Raw genomic sequence first — 21634 nt, forward strand, 5'->3', positions numbered from 1 at the left:
AAAAATAGATAGGCAACCAACACAAAAAAAAAAAAAACCACGGCAAGAACAGTGAACCAAACAGAGAGCAGAATACGAGAACAAATCGACAAAAAGAAGAGGGAAATGAGCATCTTACCATCATAAAAGCCTCCAAACCGTTTGGAACCACTGGAATCGTTGTAAAACCGAAGGTAAAACCTTCGATTTATTTTAGATCTAGAATGATCTAAAGCGTTTTAGGACAAATGAAGGCCATATTCGGCCTTAGGAAGTCGAGATCTACACTCTAGGGTAATTTGAGATTTCCGGCCACCAGCAGTGGCGGCCGACGGTGGTGATCGACGCCGTTGGTGGTGACCGGCCGGCGACAGAAAATTAGAGAGAGACGAGAGAGTTTCTCTTCTCTCTCAGCTAGAGAGAGAAGAGGAAGGATGAAAGTGAGAAGCTGGCCCTTAAGGGCCGACCTTGAGGGGTTTATAAACCCTTCCCCAAACGACGCCGTTTTGGGGAAGGGGTATATCTGTAATTTCACATATGGATAAACCCCATCCGCAGTCCATCATTTTTGTAACTTTACATTTTAGTCACTAAATCAATTTATAATCTTTTTAATTTGGTTCTTTAATTTTAGATTTATTTATTTTAGTCCTTTCTATTAAATAATATATTTAGGATAAATACGTATTTAGTCCTTTAGTTTTAATTAATAATATTTTAATCCCGAGTATATATTTTTAATTTATTTTAATCTGATATTCAAATTTTTTATAATTTTATTTTAGTCACCAAATTAATAAATAAGGAAAATAGCATGTTTAATCCCTATAATTTTAAATAATTAATTATGAATTAGGTATTTAATTTTATTAGATTATAATTTAGTCCCTAAGTTTAATATTTTCATTTACAAGCTTTATTATTCTTTATTATTTTTATACCATGTTTTAATTGTATTTTAAACATTATTTAATCATATGTTACCTTTATATATTTATGTTCATATATATTTAATTATCATTGCTATTATTATTATTATTCTTTATTAATTATGTCAATATATATAGTCTTATAAATATATATAATATTTATTTCTTTATTCTATTTTCCTATTTATAAATTTAATTTTATAAATTACTTTTAAGAAAAATAATCATATTTTGATATTTATTTATTTTTAATATCAAAGAAAAAAGTTGTCTTAAGGTACCTAGAAGCTATTTTCTGATATTTTTGAATAAATAAATATCTTACTATATTAAAATAAAAGGTTTTTGATATTTATTTTTAAATATTAAAGAAAAGAGCTGTCTTAAAGCACCTAGAAGCCCTTTTCTGATATTTCTAAATAAGTAAATATATTATTTATGTAATTATATTTTCTTAAAATTATTTGAAACAATAGAATTATGAATTAAATATATCTTTGAATTTTTAAATTTCCAATAATAGAGACAATTTATAATTAAAAAGTACCAATTTTGGGCGTTGTAGGGGTGCTAATCATTCCCTAAACGTAACCGACCACGAATCCCTTTTTATTAATAAAAAAGAATGAATTTTTGGTTAAACGCAGATCAATTTATCTTTTAACTGATGTTTTCTTAAAAACTCTTTTAAAAGATGATTTTTAGGTATTCGATCTACTTGACCCAAAAGGCCGATGGCGACTCCAAATTATTTAAAAAAAAATATTTATTCACATCATTTTTCCCGCCAAGTAAAATATTTCGTGCCCGGACGAAAACCGGTTACGACAGTCCCTTCTTCATATATTTAAGTTTGAATCTCTCAACCCTCTTTCCTTCTACAATTTATTTTAAAAAAAAGTATACATAACATTTATTATTAATTATTGTTTTTTAAAAATGTTTAATTTATAATCTTACCTTTAAATTATATTTTTCTCTTATTTTATTATCTAATTATTTTTTATTTTGTTTTAGTATTTAAATAATTATTTTTATTCTAAATTATCCATAAAAAATTATCTATAAAAATAAGGAATATATGATTTTTTCTTATTTGACGCTGATAAATTTTGGATAAAAAAATTAAGTATTAAAGTGAGCAAATTTGATGGAATTTTAGTTTGGAAAAAGAACGATTCGTATAAGACGTTGGAATTTTTTTTTTCAACTAGAGTAAAATGAACAATACATAAGATAAGATGATCAGATCACCTGATGTATTTAATAAGATACCTTGAAGATATTATATCTTCTTCAAATTACATGTAATCTGAACATCAATTATAACTTAATTATAACTCAGAAAATATCTTCACAAAAACAGTAAATAGTGTGTGTCAAATTGTAAATAGAGAAAATAATGTTGAGGGCCAAATTATGAATCAAGCCAAAATAATTGAAAAGTACCGATCCAGATCCACAGCTGACAGAGCCAACCCGAACCAACGGGAACCGGGTTCGTAGACGTTTCCTCTATAAAATCAAAATATCGAAACATAAATCGCAAACATAAAATACTTTTCCCTTTCTTCAAGCTAAAAGAAAAAACTACAAAATCCCCCCGAAATTCATATTTTTTCTCTGTCGTACTCTATAGTAATCCAATCATGTTGACAGGTTCATTACTCTATGCCCTTTGCTGATTGTTTACATTGTTGCCCATTGTCAATGCCTCGTTTAGATTTACCTATAAAGGGTTTTCAATTCGGTTTTAGTATTCTTTTTATGAACATTTTTGATCGACTTCAAATTGAAATTTTTGAGATGGGTCTTCCTTTTTCCCCCGATTTTTCTCTTTTTTTTTATTGGAGGAGGGGGGATTCGGTTCTATTGTTTCATGTTTGTTCCTTTATATGATGTTTTTGGTGGTATGTTTGGATTATACTATCTGATATTGAATAAAGATATTATGGGTTTCCGTTATCTCAGAGTTTACTTTTTAGTGCTGTAATCTTCGTACATGCATACATACATATGTTGAAGTGTGTTTAATTTTTTTTTTATAGAAGAAGCTCCCTTCGTATTCGTTCCCATACTAAGAAATATATTAGCGAACATTAGATAGAAGAACAGAGTACCTCATAGTTTATTAATAATAATACCCAATACATAAGACACCACGGAATATCCTCCTACGGTGATATACACCATTACAACAAACACCTTAAACTCACACATCCTCATTCAAAAGCCACAGTCTACAATCACTTTATTTCTAAGTTATACATCCAGCAATAGTATAAAAAATAACGCAGAAGAACATAATACAAAAGAAAAGCAACACCTGCAACCATTTAAACTTAATCAAAGCAACAATTGAAGATAGGAGATCTAATAAGATTCGTCTTCGTCAGGGGACCAAGAGTTTGGTTTGAATGAAGGCTCAATCTCATGCACCATGATTTTGAAGGAGTTGTCACGGACCTTCAATTCCAACGTCGCATCAATTCTCACATTAACCTTTGTGAGGACCTGAATTTTTGCCCGATCAAAAGATGATGGTGACTGACAGCTTTCGTCGATTGCTAATAAATAACCCCACTTATCTGCAATGTTTTTGAAAGTGTCCCAATTCCATACGTGAAAAGGAACACCCTCGCAAATTAACCATACTCGATGACACTCCACTACCAAACTCTCTAACCAAGCTTCGACTCTGGAGAACCACTTTGCGAGAGTCTTTGATTTATCGTTCTTGACACTTCTCAATGAAGCGGAGTTTTCGAAAATCATTAATACCGCATTTTCAGTAGCTCTCATTAAGGAGAAACCAGTGAGGCCCTTCGTTTGCATTTGTCTAGCGATATGACCTATTTTGATAAAGTCCTTGCACCACCCCACTAGACATTTACTCAACACTTGAAGTTTTCCTTCGTCCCTAACACTTTCAACTTCACAATGATTCTTCCTCGAATCACCTTTCATCCCAGAATTATGGTGAACAATTGTAGTGGCCTTTCTCCAAAAAGACTGGTGAGGTTTGAATTTAGCCAAAGATACACTTGAAGTGTGTTTAATGGAAGTAAATTATTGAGTTCTGGGATATTCAGTTGCACCAATTGATTAAGATGTCTCTATTTCGTTAAAAAAATTTGAGCTCCATATATTTGAATTCTGCAGACATTAGATCCACTGAACTTTTGAGAAGATTTAATTCTTTAATTCTATCAACCGAGTTTTGCATTGTGTTTTTAACCGTATAAATAGTTAGTTTTATATATTGTATGGGGTATTTAGATAGTTGGTAGTTGGTACTTGAGAAAAGGTGAAAACTTCAAACTAGATTCAAACTTTGACACTTTTGGTTGCAAACTATATGGGTTTGATTGGTGGTTTGTTAGAGAAGGAATCAACTATCACTGTGGAGTTTTTATCAGTTCAATTGTGTCCTTTTATCCAACTAGTCAAGGTGTTTGTATTTGATATTGTAATTATTTTTCTCTCAAGTATCCTCTTTGGATGTTGTAGTTAGCGTGAAATGGCAAAAGGAACTCTTAAAGGTTGTGGAAGTTGACACCAGTCAGCCTCCATATGTTTTCAAGTGCCAGTTGTATGATCTGACCGGAGTACCTCCTGAAAGGCAGAAAATAATGGTTAAAGGTGGCTTGTTGAAGGTACTTGAATAATTTCCTTTTTCTTTTTAAACAGCTTGCATAATTAATGTATAAAGTGCTCTGCTTATTTATTGCGAAGGTTAGTTTTGCTTATCCTTTATTTGTCAAGTTATGATTTCTAACATTCTTATTTTGCGCTTGATTCATGAATTTCTAAACCTTACCCTTTGACAATGTAGGATGATGATGATTGGTCTATAGTTGGACTGAAACAGGTGAGCAATCTTGGTACCATTTACCCTTTTCCCCTTTCATCTCATGCTTATGGAGTGTTATGAGCCTTAGCGTAGGATCTAGTCACAGGTCTAGATGTGGAAGAATTTCTGCTTTGACCTATGGTTAATTAGAGAGGCAGATTCTCTTTGACAGAACCCCCTCTACGAATAATGTTTTTCTTAATTGAGTAATTGCTTGGCTTCTTTATTCAATATTGGAGCCTTTAATAGGCCTTTAGCGACAAAGAAAATAATCCTAATGGAAATAAAATAAAGATCCCTAACATCTAGGATCTTGACTAGCAAGATTAAAGTTATAAAGGAAAGATCTAATGTAATAGAGGAAACAAATAAAACTCTAATTTACTGCCCTCTATATATTTATTGCATTCCTTCTTTGATATTGCTTTCAAATAAGGCATCCACATCATGTTTTTGCTAGGGTCAAAAGTTGATGATGATGGGAACTGCTGACGAGGTTGTAAAGGCTCCAGAAAAGGGCCCTGTTTTTATGGAAGATCTTCCAGAAGAAGAACAAGTGGTATCCTTGGTAAGTGCCAATTTAATTCCATGTTCGTTTTTCTCTTGCAAATGAAAAATAGGTTCTTGCATTGGGGATTATATAATGGATATAATAACATATTGTAGTATGCCTTAGTGTCATAGATGCCATTTGATTTCATTGTAATTCCAGCATGTATTTTTTTTTTGATAAGATAATTCCAGCATGTATTGAATAATTTACTTGTATTTACGCATTGTTTTTGGTGTCTTTCTTTTGATTCCATTGAACACGAATATGTGCTAATTGTTAGTCGACATCTACTTGTTAAAGAAGTATAGTTAATGATGGAGCCTATTCAAGATTTATAGTGAGACTTAGATGAAATCATCGTCCACATTGTTATTAGCTTTACCATTCTTGTTGTCCTGGAAAATATGGCTCCAAAGTAGCTCTTCCTCATATCAACAGAATATCAATTTTTTTATAAGAATATCAATGTATTTGCTTATTCTTTTGTTAACACATGACATGGTTACAATTTCGCTAACTTATTATTGTCATATTAGATTGGCCTGACTTTCATTTATGTGATCTGAAGTTTATTGATAGCAATATGTGTCTCCTCTTTGGGGTGATAGGGTTTGATTGCAATAACTTGACTATGCTTTTGTTTACTATTATTTTGTCTTCGTCTTGCGTTATTATAAATTTGTCCTTTTCATTAGCCTTGCAACTGATGACTATAACCTTTTTTTGGGTACTTTTAGGGTCATAGTGCGGGGCTATTTAATCTGGGAAATACCTGCTACATGAATTCCACAGTACAATGCCTGCATTCTGTTCCAGAGTTGAAGTCTGCTTTAGTGAAGTAAGTTTTTATTTTTTTCTGAACGTAACAATGCATTATGTGAGCATGTGGCACTAGATTTGTATGTTATTTGTAATAGGTAGATATAATGTACTGCCTTAATTGTGATCAGATATTCGCATTCTGGGAGAAACAATGATGTGGATCAGACTTCTCATATGTTGACTGTTGCAACTCGTGATTTGTTTGGTGAACTTGATAAAAGTGTGAAGCCAGTTGCCCCGATGCAATTCTGGATGGTTTGTTTCCTTTTTTCCCTTATATATAATTTGAATCCCCATGTTTTCTCCGATCTGTGAAGCTCATAGGATATGACTAGATGGAAGAACCATATTTGCTAGTCAGGTGAAACATTTTTGTTGGTGTACTCACTTATATTCAGTAATGATATTTACATAAGGTTAAGTTCATGAATACAGTATAATATTGTGCCTTTACTAACATTTTGTGCCGATTCTGTTGAATTACCTTAGTGATTTAATATCTACTATCATTTATTGCTGGACCTTCATGCAAATATTTTATATGCCGTCGTCGCTCTTCAAGTTCATTAAAAGATTCTCTTATTTCTGTTTTTTTGTTGCTATATGGCACTTCATGGAAACTTATTATATTTATGTATCTTTGTTTCAGGTGTTACGTAAAAAGTATCCTCAATTCGGCCAGTTGCATAATGGTGCCTTCATGCAGCAGGTTATTTTTAGTCAACTGTACACAATACTCTTCTGTAATAGATTTGTTTATATGCCGTTATGTAAATTGGAATCCTCTACAGGATGCTGAAGAATGTTTGACCCAACTTTTATACACCCTCTCTCAGTCTCTTCGATCACTGTGTTCCAGGTGGTTTTCTTGTTCTTTGTCATTTCGATCACTAATACAAGTTAATACATACTGGCTTAAGTTTGAGCTAATCCATGGTGCACTTGATAATTAAAACAGCTTCAGAAAACCGTCACATTTTATTTTCTCAAACATTTTCATCAAAACTAGGGATTTTTTATTTGGAGCACTGTTGCCTTGCGTGGTTTTTTTTGGGTACTACAATGCTTTTCAAGCATAGATCTATGGGTTACTATCTAGTACACTGGTGGTGGAATATTATTAACATTATCGGCGAGGTTAAGAAACTAATGAGGTTAAGAAACTAACATGTGACTCATTTATTTATGTTTATTTTCTTTTGGACACATGACATTTTCTTAATTGAATTTAAAAATTTCACCACCAATGTACCAAATAATTATCCTTTATCTATTTAGAAAAATAATACTAATCTCTCCCTCTCTCTTTTCTTTTTACAGTGAAAGTATTGATACTGTAAAGGATCTTTTTGGTATTGAACTTGCAAGCAGGTAGATATGTTCAGACTTGATGGTCTTTTATTATTATTATTTAATGTTGGCATTATCAAATTAGGCAGTTTGTATTGTGTCCGATGCCATGTTCTGTAATTGTTCAATGATTGTTTCCACTATTCAAAATGTCAAATGCCGCTGGTGCTGTTCATGGAAAAATTACATATAACAATATGACATCTTTTGCTAACTGGGAAAAACGATCATTAGTATCAAGTTTCAACTACACTGGACAACCAAAGCCAGAACACCCTTTCACTTTCATGTCTACATTGAAGTAGTTTTTTCAGTTTCTAAGTTCAACTGATATTAAGATTTTTGTGTTCTTTATTTGGTTTATGTTACTTCTAAGGATGTTATTTACCTAGAAATGCATTGTACAATTTGCTTTCATATATTTTCTGCTTTTTTTTCCTGGTTCTTGAGGAGATACCCTTATTGTATCATGTAACCTGTGTTTGCTTTGATAGGATTCATTGCCAAGAGAGCGGTGAAGAAAGTTCTGAGACAGAATCGGTTTATTCACTAAAATGCCACATTTCACAAGAAGTGAACCATTTGCACGAAGGTTTAAAGCATGTAGGTTATATCTGCTGACTTCTTTTCTATTCTATATATGGTTATTTATTTATTTACAATTCCTATTCTATTTTCAGTTGTTTGTGCCATGCTTTTTTCTTTATAAATTCTTTCAACTTTGTGGCCAAATGGAAATAATAAGAGTTTGGAGCAGTTATAATGTTCAGTGCCCTTGCTGCTGTGATTGGACTTGTAATAGGCTTTGATTTTTCTTTCTTCTTTTTAATAAATAAAACATTGAATAACAAAATTTAAGATATTGCAATTATTTTAACCTTGTTTTTTTTTCTGTCGAGAGTTTTATCATGTGCATCATATTACAAATTTATGGTAATTTCTATTATTATTCATTCTTCATCAGATTACAAACTTATGATTACGTCTATTATTATTCATTCTTCTGTAGTTTCATCGACTTCCTAATGAAGAATGTTCTTAGTTCCTATTTTGTTTGAACTCTTCATTTTGCTTGAATTACCCATGTTTGACACTTGCGTCGAACACTTATTCAGATATGGTATGGGACATGACCCTTTCAGGACCTCCCAATTACATGGAAAAACTTGGGAAAAAATGTTTTCCTTTACATCTGGACAATAATTATTTGTTTGAACTTCTTCGTGTAGTTAGCTTATGCTCCGAGACAGCATTTATGTGGTCACTATATTGTGATCCAGAACTAAACTTGTTGGCAGAATTATTCCATGGTTTAGTGTGTTTCACGGTATTGTTTCAAGGGCTATGGTTTTAGAAGTCTTGTCAACTGGATTAGCAAGAAACTGCAAGGAACTATGCATTAGCCAGCTTTCTGAGAATGGATATGGAAAGGATATCGGAGCTATTCTTGTTTTCCTCATAGGCTGGGATTTTACTTCTATGCTCTTTGTCAAGATTAAAATGATCAGCTTGATTGGGAACCTTAGCATGTTTCTGATTATTCCTCTACGTGGCTTTATGCTAACTATTAATAATAAAGAATTACTTGACCATGCTCCACCTATGAAGCAAAAAACTGTTTTGGTAAAAAATATTACCGAAAATAACATCACAATAAATGATGTTGACAATTCCTATAATATTCTGCTGCTTCCTAAGGCTAAAACAAGGTTATGGAAGATTTGGTCGATGTTAAAGAAGCTAGGTTTTGAAGGGGTGATTGATGTAAGAGATTTCCGGTGACATGGTTAGGCAAGATAGCTAGTCAAGAAATGTATGCTGAAGTGGTGAAAGTTCTTACCAGATTTGATTTTCCAAGCCGGAGAGAATGATGCAGGAATTTATAATATATCTTTAGGGTTTCAACCTAGGGCTAGGATTATATCTTTAGGGTTTAAATCTAGGATGATCGATGAAACTGTGTATCCCTGGTATAAATAAGCTGTAAAATATTTACAGCCACATTATTTTTCTTATTTTCTTGAATTAATAGAAAGTAACTAAAGGTTTTTATAACCCTAAGTTTTCTAAAGTTCCATCTTTCTTACTTTTTTTTCCAGCCCTAATTCTATTAACTGCTGTGTTTCCCCTTAAACCATGCCAGTTGGATTAATAGCTTAATTCATTGATTGTTAACATTGTTCTGAATTTAGGCTTTGAAATCAGAATTGGAAAAGGCTTCTCCTGCCTTGGGACGCAGTGCAATTTACTTGAAAGAGTCCCGAATTAATGGCTTGCCAAGGTAACTCATAGCTTCGTTATTGTGTTCCATATATTTTGTACTATAGTCTGCTATAGTCTCTGGTGACATTTCTTTCCGATGTCAATTCACCGATGTAGATTCCATTTGCATTTTGATTCTTCATACCTTCAATGTTATAATCCGTCTTTTGAAACAAAGAATGTTTTGGTCAATTTTTTCCCGGTGAATTATGAAGGTACTTGACTATTCAATTTGTACGTTTTTTCTGGAAGAGGGAGTCAAATCAAAAGGCCAAGATATTGCGGGTAGGCTAACTTTGTTCTCTGACTCAGTATACATGATTTTCTTAAACAAGTAATTTTTTATTTTAACCAGCAGGATACTGCTTGGTAAAGGCACATATAATATTCAGACTTCTATTTGCTTCGCGAACAATGTTTGTAATCGTATTGCATGATATTTGTTTCCTTTTTCTTAGAAAGTTGATTATCCACTGGAGTTGGATATTTATGATCTATGTTCGGATGAACTTCGCAAAAAATTGGAAGGTCCTCGCCAGGTAGCCATTTTTTACCTTGTTTCAGTGAATACTAAATTTTAGTTTGCAGTGGATTGAGCAACTGTTTCTTGATATGCAACTTTTAGATTTTGAGGGACAATGAAGGTAGAAAGCTTGGTTTGAAAGCTAATGAGAAGAGCTCCAGCTCAAAAGACAACGATGTCAAGATGACTGATGCAGAGGTGACTAGACTACTGAGCTGAAAGTACCAACATGAATGACTATCCGGAGTAGTTGTGCTTGAAATTGTTTTTCCATGTTTTGCATGCAGGGGTCATCTAATGCAAGTGGAGAATCATCCATGACTATATCTCAAGAAGGTAAAAACTTATATTAATTTATTGACTTTCACTCTAAACTTTTTTACATGAGCTATGTTGCTCTGACTCTTTGTTTTTCTTGATATACCTGTATCCGAAATTTTTTGAACCGGAGTATGGGGATATAACCCTCCAAATATGTGGTAAAATTTTGAAGAAGTTGAACAACATTTTGGATAAATGCCCGTATACAACATTCACACTTGAGTCCAAGTTAAATTGTACATGAGTAGTTATTTGCAGTTTATTCTCCAGATACATATTATCAAGTAGTTGCGATGAATGCAGTTCTTGTAAAGGGATATCCAAATTCTGATGACTAAAAAGGCCATTTCACGGAGACAAATTTCTTAGCGTCAGATTGTTTTAAGCTGATATGTTTGATAATTTTCCAATTCCTTGTAGCCGCAGGGAACCTCTTGAATAAAATAGAGTCAATTGTTTGCCATAGTTCTGAGAAGATGCAGTTATATTCCCGAATACTCGAACACTTTTGACATAAATTTCTCACTTTGTTTTTTCAGGGGGTCCCTCTGAGAAGGAAAAACATCTAACCGGGATTTATGATTTGGTTGCCGTGCTGACCCACAAGGGTCGAAGTGCTGATTCAGGGCATTATGTTGCATGGGTCAAGCAAGAAAGTGGTCAGTTCCCGGGAATAATTTATTAGGGGCTGTTTCTACAACGTGTTTTATGTATATATTGTTTTAATAACTAATAATTGTTTCTAATCACAGGGAAATGGATTGAGTTTGATGATGATAACCCTATCCCGCAGCGAGAGGAAGACATTGTTAAACTCTCCGGAGGAGGTAAATCTCAACCTGAGTTTTTTCGTAAATCTAACGTCTTGTTCTGTTGCTTCTTTGTTCATGCTTTATAAGCAAACACTAATGTTTTGAATTAGCAATCCATATCATGTTTTACTATTTATACTTTACTATGTTATTCGGGCTTAGATATGTGTGTTTTACATGGGCATGTCTAATTTTTGTGTGTGTATATTTATTTATTTCTAGTTTTTCCATTTAGTTGATGTCTTTGGAAGGTCATATCCCCATACTCATATCTCCTATAGGCACTGGCAATAGGTGCCAGGCAGTGATATTTCAAGACCATGTTGCTCAGGTACTTTATTGTTTTTGAATTATTCATATTTGACTAGTGTCCAACACATTCAGGCAAGGTATGGGGATATAACTCTCGAAATAGATGGAAAAAAAACTTTGAAAAATTAAAATACTTGTGTCACACACATACTCGAATTCGACACGAATCATGTTGTAGTTTATGATTAAGATGTGCTTAGGTTGACCCTTTTTGGATGGATGTTTGGATTGATAACACACCTCTCAAACTAGGATTTTTGCTCTTTCTCCTAATAAATGGGGTAAGGTAGCTGAGTTCGGTAGTTTTTAGTCGAATGGTTGGGTGTGGAACATACAAACTAGGAGAAATTTGTGTGATTGGAAATTGGACCAATGGGTGGATTTGTTGTTTAAATTGAATAGCATAAATTTGACCGATTCAGTGGAAGATTTCCTATCTTGGTCTGCAAGTGGGGATGGATTGTTCTCGGTTAAATCTTGCAGAAGGGCCTTTAGTGAGTCCTCTGGGAATAATTATTTGTGGAAGAAAAGGGTGTGGTTGGGTCTAGCTCCTCGTGTTGAATCTTTCCTTTGGCAGTTATCTCATCAGAAAATGGCAATCAAAGTAGAGTTGGTTAAGAGGGGGTGCCCATTGGTGAAGTTATTCTCTGTCCTCTTTGTAGGCAGCATGAAGAATCTACGCAACATCTTTTTATTTCATGTTATGTCGCTTGGGAACTCTGGAATAAGATTATCAGTTTTTGGGATTTGTCTCTAGTTTTTCCAAAGGATCCTCCTTCTCTCCTTAGCTCGTGGTCTAAATTAAGGGTGCATTCGATGATTTAGAAGTTTATTTTGGGTGTTTTTTGGTCCATTTGGAAAGCTAGGAATGCAATTGTTTTTTATAGAGCCTCCCTGGACAGGATATCTCTTTTCTTTATAGTTAGATTTAGGTTATCTAAGTGGTTTCTAGCCAAGTGTCCTCAAGTTCTTATCCAGGAGGATGTGCTGATTGGAGATCCTTCCCTCGTAGATAGTGTCTCTGTTCCTAAATCTAAGAGCTCTCTTATGCTTTGCTGGCTACCCCTCCACGGGATTTTCTTAAGATGAATGTTGATGGAGCTGTAAGGTTTGATGGGTTGGTCGGAGGTATAGGTGGTATTTTAAGAGATTGGAATTGTTGCACTCTATTGACATTTTCGGAAAGTATTGGTCAAGGGCCCCCTCCAATTGCTGAATTACAAGCTATTAAAAGAGGCATTAAAATCTTTCTTTCTTCAGTTTGAGTTTCTGTTGGTAGGTTAATTGTTGAAAGTGATTGCAAGTCTGCAGTGGAGCGGATTTAGTCTCCGTCTTCGGCTCCTGTCTTCTTTAACTCTCTAGTTAAGGAGATTTTGTCTCTTTTTTCTGATAAGATGTCTTTAATCAGGTGGATTCCAAGGGCTTCTAATTGTGAGGCAAATAATTTAGCAAAGGAAGGGATTGGGTGAATGTAAGGTTTTGGTTTTTGGTTGTTTTATTCGTTTTTGTTTTCTGGTGTAATTGTTAAGTCTTATGTAATGATGTTATATTAATAAATTAAGACACTCTTTTCCTATTTCCGCTAGTTGGTTCTTTCTTTCGGGAAAGGAACCACTATGAGGGAGGTTTTTAATGAGGTCTCATATTTCTATATAAAAAAAGTTTACTGTTAACTTTAATTATTCTTTTGGTGTTAGGTGATTGGCACATGGCATACATCTGCATGTACAAGGCTCGCACTGTTTCAATGTAAACTTTTATTTTATTATGAACTGTACTTTTGGTATTGTTTTGCTTCGAGCAAGAACCTGGGAATTGTTAAATGGCCAAATAGATTTTACGAATGTGTTGTACTTTTTTTTATACTTTGTCAATTACATTCACTTTGATTGAATGTTTAAATTAAGCTTTTATCCCAGTTTTACATTTACATTATATGCTTAACTTATGAAATTCAGTTATAGCATCCCTTTTCAGTTTTTTTTAATAATTTAGGGTGGTTATAAAGTAATATATGTTCAAAGATACAATAAATCATTTGATAAGAACTCATATCTCTAAAATTTATGGTGTTTGAACTCGGCATCTTAAAGAACAACAACAATTATTTTACTACTGAGGTAGTTTGGTTCACGTTAAATTAATACAAGTTTTAATACGTTACTTGCTAATGTCATCTCTGATGAATGGGTAATTTTCCACTATTATTGTTTTTGATAAGTGGGAGTGGGAAGATGAGTGGTGTGGGTAAATGGCTCTCATGGTATATCAACTACAATTGTTACGATAATTAGGGGTGTTTAAAATTGAATATTTATATTTTTGGGTACTAGAAATAACAGGTACTCGGAATTTTTGAATACTAAATTGTTGGGCCATGTCTCGGTCCATTAAGTCTGGGTATTTGTACTTTTTAGTTTCGGGTACCTGGTTTATATATATATATATATATATATATATATATATATATATATATTCTTTAAATATATTATTTAAAAAATAATTATATAGAAAAAATTTAAAATTTTAAAGGTCTATAATATTAATATGTTCATAAAATTTAAAAATTTAAATTATATAATTAAAAGATAAAACCTATTAAAAAATATAATTAAATTTAAAATATTTTGAAGTTAAAAGAAATAATTTAGATTGTTATGGTTAATTTTAAAAATCAATAATTTAGTATGTTACAATGAAATGGTTTAAGAAATTAGAAATTTAAAATATTATGATGAAATAATTTGAAAATTAGAAATAATATATATATATATATAAGAAGAATTGTCCATCCAGCTCAATTGGTAAGAGCACAAGGCTCTTAACCTTGTGGTCGTGGGATCGAGTCTCACGGTGGACAATTCATAATTCTGACTGTCGAAGGTCTCCCACGGAAGTTGCTCTCAACCTGGCTACTATTCTACCTCCTCTTTACCTCATTATATATGGAAATAGGGTCAGCTAATTTTATATATAATATTATATATATAAGAAATTGAGTAATGGGTTGGAGGGTACCCGATTAAAGGATATTTTATGATCTGGACCAGATTCGAAAACCCGAAAAAAATAACGGATCGGGTACCCAACTCGGAAAATCGAGTATTTTTGTTATAAATATCCGGCAATTTTTAATCGGGTCGACGGGTCAACATGTAGGATAATTCGAATCGGGCATTTTTAAACACCCCTAATGATAATAGTGATTTTAAATCTAATTTTTAATTTTTTTTAGATTCGTGTACTATTGGTTTCAATCCTAAGTTAATACAAGTTTTGATCTATGACTTACTTTGATGATTTGTGACTTTCCACTATTGTTTTTTTATTTAGGGGAAGATGAGTTATGTACTAGAAGGACTCTCATGGTACATTAATGATCGTTGTTGTGATAACAGTGATGGTGAAATATTTTAGTTTAAAGATTGGATGGCATGAAAAAATAAATTAAATTAGCTGACCTTATTCCTATATGTAATGGGGTAAGGGGAGGTAGGGGAGGGTAGTAGGCTGCTCTCAACGCCAGGTTGATAGCAGCTTTCGTAAAAGACCTCCGTTATGAATTGCCTTTAGTGAGACTCGATCTCACGACCACAAGGTTAAGAGCCTTGCGTTCTACCAACTGAGCTAAACCGGCAATCTCATGACATGAAAGCTGACGGGAAAAAAAATAATTTATAACAAAACTTAAATTAAAATAAAATAAAAATATTATGACTTAATTCTCTAAAACTAAAATAAAATATAAAAGTTGATCTTTTAGAGAAAAAAAAATATTTCTCTTTCCTTTCCATCATTTATCCAAACAAAATATATTACAATTACTTTTTCTCTTTACCTTATTAATTATTCAAACATGAATTAATATCATTTCATTTCTTTATCTATAGAGAGTGAGAGAGAGACCTACTCCTCCTAATTTTTTTTTTATTTAATAGTATTTTTTAAAAATAAAATTAGACTTTTTTTATATTAAATGCATAATAAATCTTTATTATTTTAAACTTAGATATATTGTTCCTCTCAATATTTAATCATGACTCCGTCATTGCCAATGAACAAGACAATGCTTAAACATTAAATAAGTTGAATATAAATGGTTTTAAAATTGTACATTATACAGAGAGTTCTACAAATAATATTGGAGAAACTCATAAAAGGAAAATGAAAATATCCTTAATTTTGAATGTGTCGTCTAAAACATACACGCACACAGAGAATCAATAAATGAATAACAGTAGTAATAGTAAAAATCTACGTTACTTGGAATCGGGTGAATATATGTATCCGACAAGGATGTATTCGGTTTTCTCCACACAAGAATGAGGCATCGGTACTTCAACAAGAATGAAGAATCGGAGCAACATAGAGAATGATGATAATAATAACATAATGATGGCGAAAATAATGAAGGCTTCAAAGTAAACCTTCAAATGGATAGGAAAAAAGGGACCCTAAAAACGAAACTAAATTCAAGAGCATTGTTATGAAGGATACTCATTGTTGTTCTTTTCGAGCGAACGTGTTTTCCTATTCAACTTCCCTCTAAGACTCCTGATGTTTGCGTTGACTCGGGCCGTGAATCCGACCTTCGTCTTCTCTCTCGCCTTCGTTTTCTCCCTTTTCCACATGACTTGATCCTTTTCATCTTTCTTCAAGTACTTGATCTCTTGGATGATATGATGATCCATTGGGTGGAAACATCTTTGCAAAGATATATGTGCAAGGTATGGGAGAGTACAAGCTATTGTAACTAAGAGGGTTGTTGTCCAATAGATGGGTGAAGGGGCAAGGGCTTCTGTGAGGATTTGGAACACATTTTTCGAATATGCCGGGGACAGCATGCCGTAAAAGAAGAGAAACAAGAACCAAGCGAGAACGCTGAGCCAGATTAAGACATGTTGGATCCATGTATAGTGTGTCATTATGAGAGTGATCTGGAAATTGACAGCACAGATGATGCAAGTGAACATGATCGTACCCAAGATAGCCATGTCAGTAGTCTGGCCTTCGACACGGTAAGCTTGGTCGTAGAAGATGACGATGTTGAGGAAGAAAATGACGACAGAGGAATATAGACCATTTCCCATCCACCCAAGTATCCTATACCAGTCGAAAAACAGATTTCTAGGTCCTTGCTGATATAATGTGGGAAACTGCAACACCAATAAGCATATGTGCAAATGCTTATAATAATGTCACCGGTAACGTCGATGAATTACAGATGAAAGAATTGATTGCAGACTAACCTCTAAGCACACGTCGGAAGAAACATCTTGCTCGAAAACTCCTAGTGAGATTACAGGCATTGAGGTAAGAACAACGTTAAATAATATCATGTACAGGTCGTCATAAACTGATTGTCCAGAGAAGCCGGTGAATGCCTCGAAGTAGAAGAGGGTGAGGCCAAATGCTATATTCTTGTAGAAGAAATAGCAGACCTGAATCCAAAAACACCAGAGTTAAACTGGTACAGTTAGAGGAGGACAAAGCATAAAATATACAAGAATAAGAAACATAATGAAGACAATCACTAATTGTTACCATCTGTGAAATCCTCTTATAGCACCAGTGTCCATGAACAACGAGAAGTCTTTCCAAGAAACGGAATTGGGAGACAGAGAAATCACTAGCCATTACAGCCTGCAAAAACAGGACAAGCCATGTGGTTCAATGACATGCAATAATAACTTGTCTTAAGAAGCATCATTGTCAAGAAAGAACAGTTATATGTAGTATTTGTCTTAAAAATATTGTGTCAAGATAGAGCACTTCAAGCCTAAAATGTAGTACACTCAACCCCGAGTCTAAGTAACAGATTATTAGAAGCCTATTAATAACTCATCTCCTGTTGAGGATGTTTGTATATAAACCGTAAAGGTGTTCATCTACCACTAACTGAACAGAAGAGAAGACGACAACTCGTCGACAAAAATAATCAAGCTCAAAAACATGATTACTTCTTTCCCCTGTATATATAGCATGAATTCAGAAAAGGACCAAAGGATCAGATTCCCATCCAAAGCTCACCTCTAATGGGATAATCTATGCTTTTTCAACAATTCATAACCATGAAAGATCCTTGATATGAAACTGTAGAAATGATTCACTTGCTACAATTACTAGAGGAATGTATTGCAACAATAATAAGAGTGTGTTAGATATGTTACCAACCTGCATACCTTCTACACCACTGATGCCGACTCCAATGTCAGCTTCTTGAATCATTCCAACATCATTTGCACCATCACCAATTCCTAGAGTTACTCTACCAGTTCCTTCTTTTACCAATCTTGTTACCTGGTACCAAGAAAATGTAGTAAATAAATAGAGCACACAATAAGATCTCCACTTTCATGAATACTACGTGATTTGATCCTTTTAAAACTTAGGGTATGTTTGTCTTAAATGAAAAAGATCAGAAGAAAAAAAATCCAGAAAAGTATAGATTTTCCGATGTTTGGATCGTTATATATGAAATGTTTTCCATTGTTGGGTTATTTTCCAGAAAATCTACATTTTTTTTGCAAAAACAGAAACAATGTTGTCATAAATATTGAGACAATCCTCCCAACCCAACTAACTCCATTCAAAATGCCAGAATTTAAACAATGGACGTTGTTTAAGGGACCTAAAACCTCGTTACGTTAAAGAAACCAGTAGTTGGTACATTAGAAACTTATTATTGATATAATAATATTTTGCTCAATTCAAGTCAGTTTCCGTTGAGCTATAAGTAATTTTTCATGAAGCAAACATAGCAAAATGAGAAAAGGAAGGGAAAAATAAATCTTACTAGTGCCTTCTGCTTTGGAGATACGCGACAGCATATGACAGATGCACAATCAACTGCTAAACCTAGGAATAGAAACTTCATTTCTTCCTCCAAGGCATATGCGAGAGTCTTCCCATCAATGATCAATGCGAATGCAGCATACGGATCTTTTTCTAGTTTGATCATTTGTGAACCATTGGTAATTTGCATCAATATGTTCTCCTTGATTGCCTGATCAATAAAAAAATGTTACCATGTCTAAAATGAAAATGCAATCAATTTCCTAAAGAAAGTTCCAGTCCTCTTTCATGAAGAAATGCCAACCTCTTTGGAATCTGATTCGAGTGTTGTAATACAGATCTGCTTCATGCCTTCTCTCAGCAGACTGCAAGCAAATCTGAAACATGCGAAAAAGCTTTCATCAAAATAAATTCGAGTGCCTTCTGATTGAGAAACGAAATATGAGGCCAAATGGAGCCTTAAACAGAAAAAAGATAGACCCTATATTTATGGCAGTTTCCATCTTGTCCCCTGTCAAGACCCACAACTTTACACCAGCTTGTGCAAGTTTATCTATACAGTGGGGTACCTGAAACATAGAGAAGATAAATCAGGATGAAGCAAACCAAAACACAAGTTTCTTGTTAAAGAAGCAAGCAAGGACATCACATACCCCCTTTTGTAATTTGTCTTCAACAGCAGTAGCACCTACGAGAATCAAATCTTTCTCCATCATCTCTGCCACCTTTTCGAGCATTATGTCTCTATCGGATCCAATAGAAGTTTTTGCCTTTTGAAATTCATTGTTCCAAGCAGAATACTCAGACTCCTCAAGCTTTCTATAAGCCAGTGCCAATGTACGCAATCCAGCTTCTCCGTAATTATTCAAATGCTTAGTAGTATCTTCCAGATACATTTTTCCCTTCTTTGCTAATCGGTCAAAAATAATGCTGTGTCCAACAGTGGGATAAAAATCAGTTAAACACAAATCATCAGGCCATTGAAAGGGAATAGACTGGTGTTCATCTATTAGTACCTTGAAGAAGTCAGAAGGGTAATACAGAGACTAACCTGTCAGCCCCTTTACACATTAGAATAATCTGTCCATCTTCATCCCTCACAATTACTGTCATCCGCTTTCTTTTGCTTGTAAATTCCAACAAATTTAGAATTTTGTACTCCCTACAAGAAACCCACAGGATTAAAATGCTAAAATAAAAATTCAGGAGAGATTAGCAAAGAGCACAAAAATCGTGCACTGTTATCCCCCCACCTCTCAGTTGGTCCTGAAGCTAAATATCTTTCACGGACAAAAACACTTGATTGAGTTCTTTTATAAAACTCAAAACCAAATTCCCTCGCTGCAACAAGAAATGCTCCTTCATCAGGCGACTCCGCTTCATATGTATAAGTGCCGGTCTCTTCATTCAGTTCAGGAATAGCAGTGTGACAAACTGCCAGAATTCGGCAAAATAACATAATCATATCAGTATTAGGTTCGTTTCTCCAGTTCCCTTCCGTCATGCGGCCATCCTCGAAGCTGAAAAATTTTATGGGAGGTTTATGAACTTTTTCATCTGTGGAAGTAACAACTGTCTCCAATTCAATATCTTGTTTGCCTTTTTTACATGAAGTAGATGATTTTGTTTCTTCCTGTTCAAGGTCATCAGCCATCTGTTGTGCAGCAGCACGTTCAACGTCACTAGCACGCACACCATATGCAGTACCAGCAATGGAACATTTGAGAAAATCCATCTGATTGCATGTCAAAGTGCCTGTTTTATCAGAAAGGATTGTATCCACTTGGCCCAACTCCTCATTCAGATTTGATGTCCGAGCTTGAGCAGGGATCCCAGTATCATCATCATACATTAGTAAGTCTTGATTAATAAAGGATGCTTGCAAAACCTTCACCACCTCAATTGAAACATAAAGTGAAATAGGAATTAAATAACCATAAAGGATGAGGGCAGTGACCAAATGGCTAAGACCTGATACAAAAGGCTGTTGGGGATTATAAAAATCCTCAGTGTTATCCGGCCGCATATACCACCAGTTTGGCATTTGGAGCCTTATATTCAAAGCAAAAGCTAAAGAGCTGATCAATGAGATTACCAGAAGGAGGCTAAAAAGAGCATATATTATATAATCCATTTTCTTTTCTATTCTGCTCCTCTTTGATGGGGACTTCGTGGAATTCTGCATGACTTTAGTATCGAAACCGGTGAAAATCACAACCCCATAGACATAACTTGTATTGCGAAGCTTCGAATCTCTAAGGAGAATTTGGCCAGGTTCAAGAGCATAAGTTTGACGACAATATTCTAAATTACCAACAAAGGTGTAAAGGCTAGGGTTGGGATCTTCACATTTAATCATTCCTGTGAAGTTCTTGAAAACCTCATCTTCATCCAAAGACAATGTTACCTCCATAGCTCTCTTTACCTTTAAGTTTGTCTCGCCATCTAAATTCATAGTCTCGACATAGCAAATTCCGTCCTCGTAACTTGTTGACAAGAGTAGCAAATCTGCTGGAAAAAAATTATCCTTCTCCACTTTCACCACATCTCCAACCTCAAGTTGCTGCCACTGTTTATCATCAAAAACTCCCTCTTTATGAAATTGTATTTTCCGACCATTAACATTCATATCTTGCATAAATCTTTTCCAATCCTCCAAACCTTCCTTTGCCATGCTAAGCCCTACAACAAAGGCCAAGGGAGCAATCATGCTCACGGCAGAAAACGGTGAAAGGGGTGTAAGTGAAAGAATTGCAGCTGCAAGGAAGTACAAATTGGCAACTCGGTGGAATTGTTCATACAAAGATTTTGGTAAGAAAGTGAGAAAATTATACTTAGTTGTCGATATGTAATTGGATCGATACTTTAAAGGTTTTTTCCTATGCATATGAGGTTGGTTGCAATGCACCACTCTGGAGCAGCCAGGCCCTTCTATAGGATGTGGACCTGCTCCAGCACACCTTTTCCCGCATGCAAACGTATAGAGCTGACTCCTCCTGATCTTCGCTCTAATCTTACCCTTAGCCATCTCTCTGAATCAAGCTTTAAACCAGAAGTAGGATGCAACTATCAAACAATGGGAAGCCCCCAAATCTAACCTTCACCGGTGGATATTACAACCAC

At 34.2% G+C, this 21634-nt stretch overlaps 2 protein-coding genes across 2 annotated transcripts; one reads left to right on the forward strand and one right to left on the reverse strand.

Annotated features, from left to right (window-relative positions):
* The first annotated feature begins 2445 nt into the window (after positions 1-2445).
* LOC120158827 (ubiquitin carboxyl-terminal hydrolase 6-like) lies at positions 2446-13615 on the forward strand. The gene is made up of 18 exons (XM_039169572.1): positions 2446-2567; positions 4419-4564; positions 4744-4779; positions 5222-5329; positions 6052-6152; positions 6265-6391; positions 6786-6845; positions 6928-6995; positions 7457-7507; positions 7981-8089; positions 9679-9767; positions 9964-10033; positions 10207-10287; positions 10374-10469; positions 10559-10607; positions 11132-11251; positions 11345-11419; positions 13414-13615. The coding sequence occupies exons 1-18, from the start codon at positions 2558-2560 to the stop codon at positions 13467-13469; spliced, it is 1452 nt and encodes a 483-aa protein (XP_039025503.1). The 5' UTR covers positions 2446-2557; the 3' UTR covers positions 13470-13615.
* Positions 13616-16176: 2561 nt separating this feature from the next.
* Positions 16177-21560, reverse strand: LOC120158839 (probable phospholipid-transporting ATPase 4). The gene is made up of 10 exons (XM_039169575.1): positions 19765-21560; positions 19563-19673; positions 19165-19441; positions 18992-19080; positions 18816-18888; positions 18513-18722; positions 17891-18016; positions 17261-17359; positions 16966-17157; positions 16177-16872 (listed from the first exon to the last, which is right to left on the reverse strand). The coding sequence occupies exons 1-10, from the start codon at positions 21537-21539 to the stop codon at positions 16201-16203; spliced, it is 3624 nt and encodes a 1207-aa protein (XP_039025506.1). The 5' UTR covers positions 21540-21560; the 3' UTR covers positions 16177-16200.
* Positions 21561-21634: the final 74 nt, after the last annotated feature.

Source organism: Hibiscus syriacus, unplaced genomic scaffold (assembly GCF_006381635.1).
Source record: "Hibiscus syriacus cultivar Baekdansim isolate YM2019G1 unplaced genomic scaffold, ASM638163v2 tig00002841_pilon, whole genome shotgun sequence".
NCBI classification, from domain to species: Eukaryota; Viridiplantae; Streptophyta; class Magnoliopsida; order Malvales; family Malvaceae; genus Hibiscus; species Hibiscus syriacus.

What these genes read in the sequence shown, in the direction of transcription:
- LOC120158827 (XM_039169572.1), top strand. An exon ending in CTATAGTTGGACTGAAACAG is followed by an intron (nt 4,780 to 5,221) that starts GTGAGCAATCTT and finishes TGTTTTTGCTAG; the next exon opens with GGTCAAAAGTTGATGATGAT. An exon ending in CCCCGATGCAATTCTGGATG is followed by an intron (nt 6,392 to 6,785) that starts GTTTGTTTCCTT and finishes TCTTTGTTTCAG; the next exon opens with GTGTTACGTAAAAAGTATCC.
- LOC120158839 (XM_039169575.1), bottom strand. Translation starts at nt 21,539, where the DNA reads ATGGCTAAGGGTAAGATTAGAGCGAAGATCAGGAGGAGTCAGCTCTAT. An exon ending in AAGACAAATTACAAAAGGGG is followed by an intron (nt 19,081 to 19,164) that starts GTATGTGATGTC and finishes TCTATGTTTCAG; the next exon opens with GTACCCCACTGTATAGATAA. An exon ending in GAAACTGCCATAAATATAGG is followed by an intron (nt 18,889 to 18,991) that starts GTCTATCTTTTT and finishes CGCATGTTTCAG; the next exon opens with ATTTGCTTGCAGTCTGCTGA.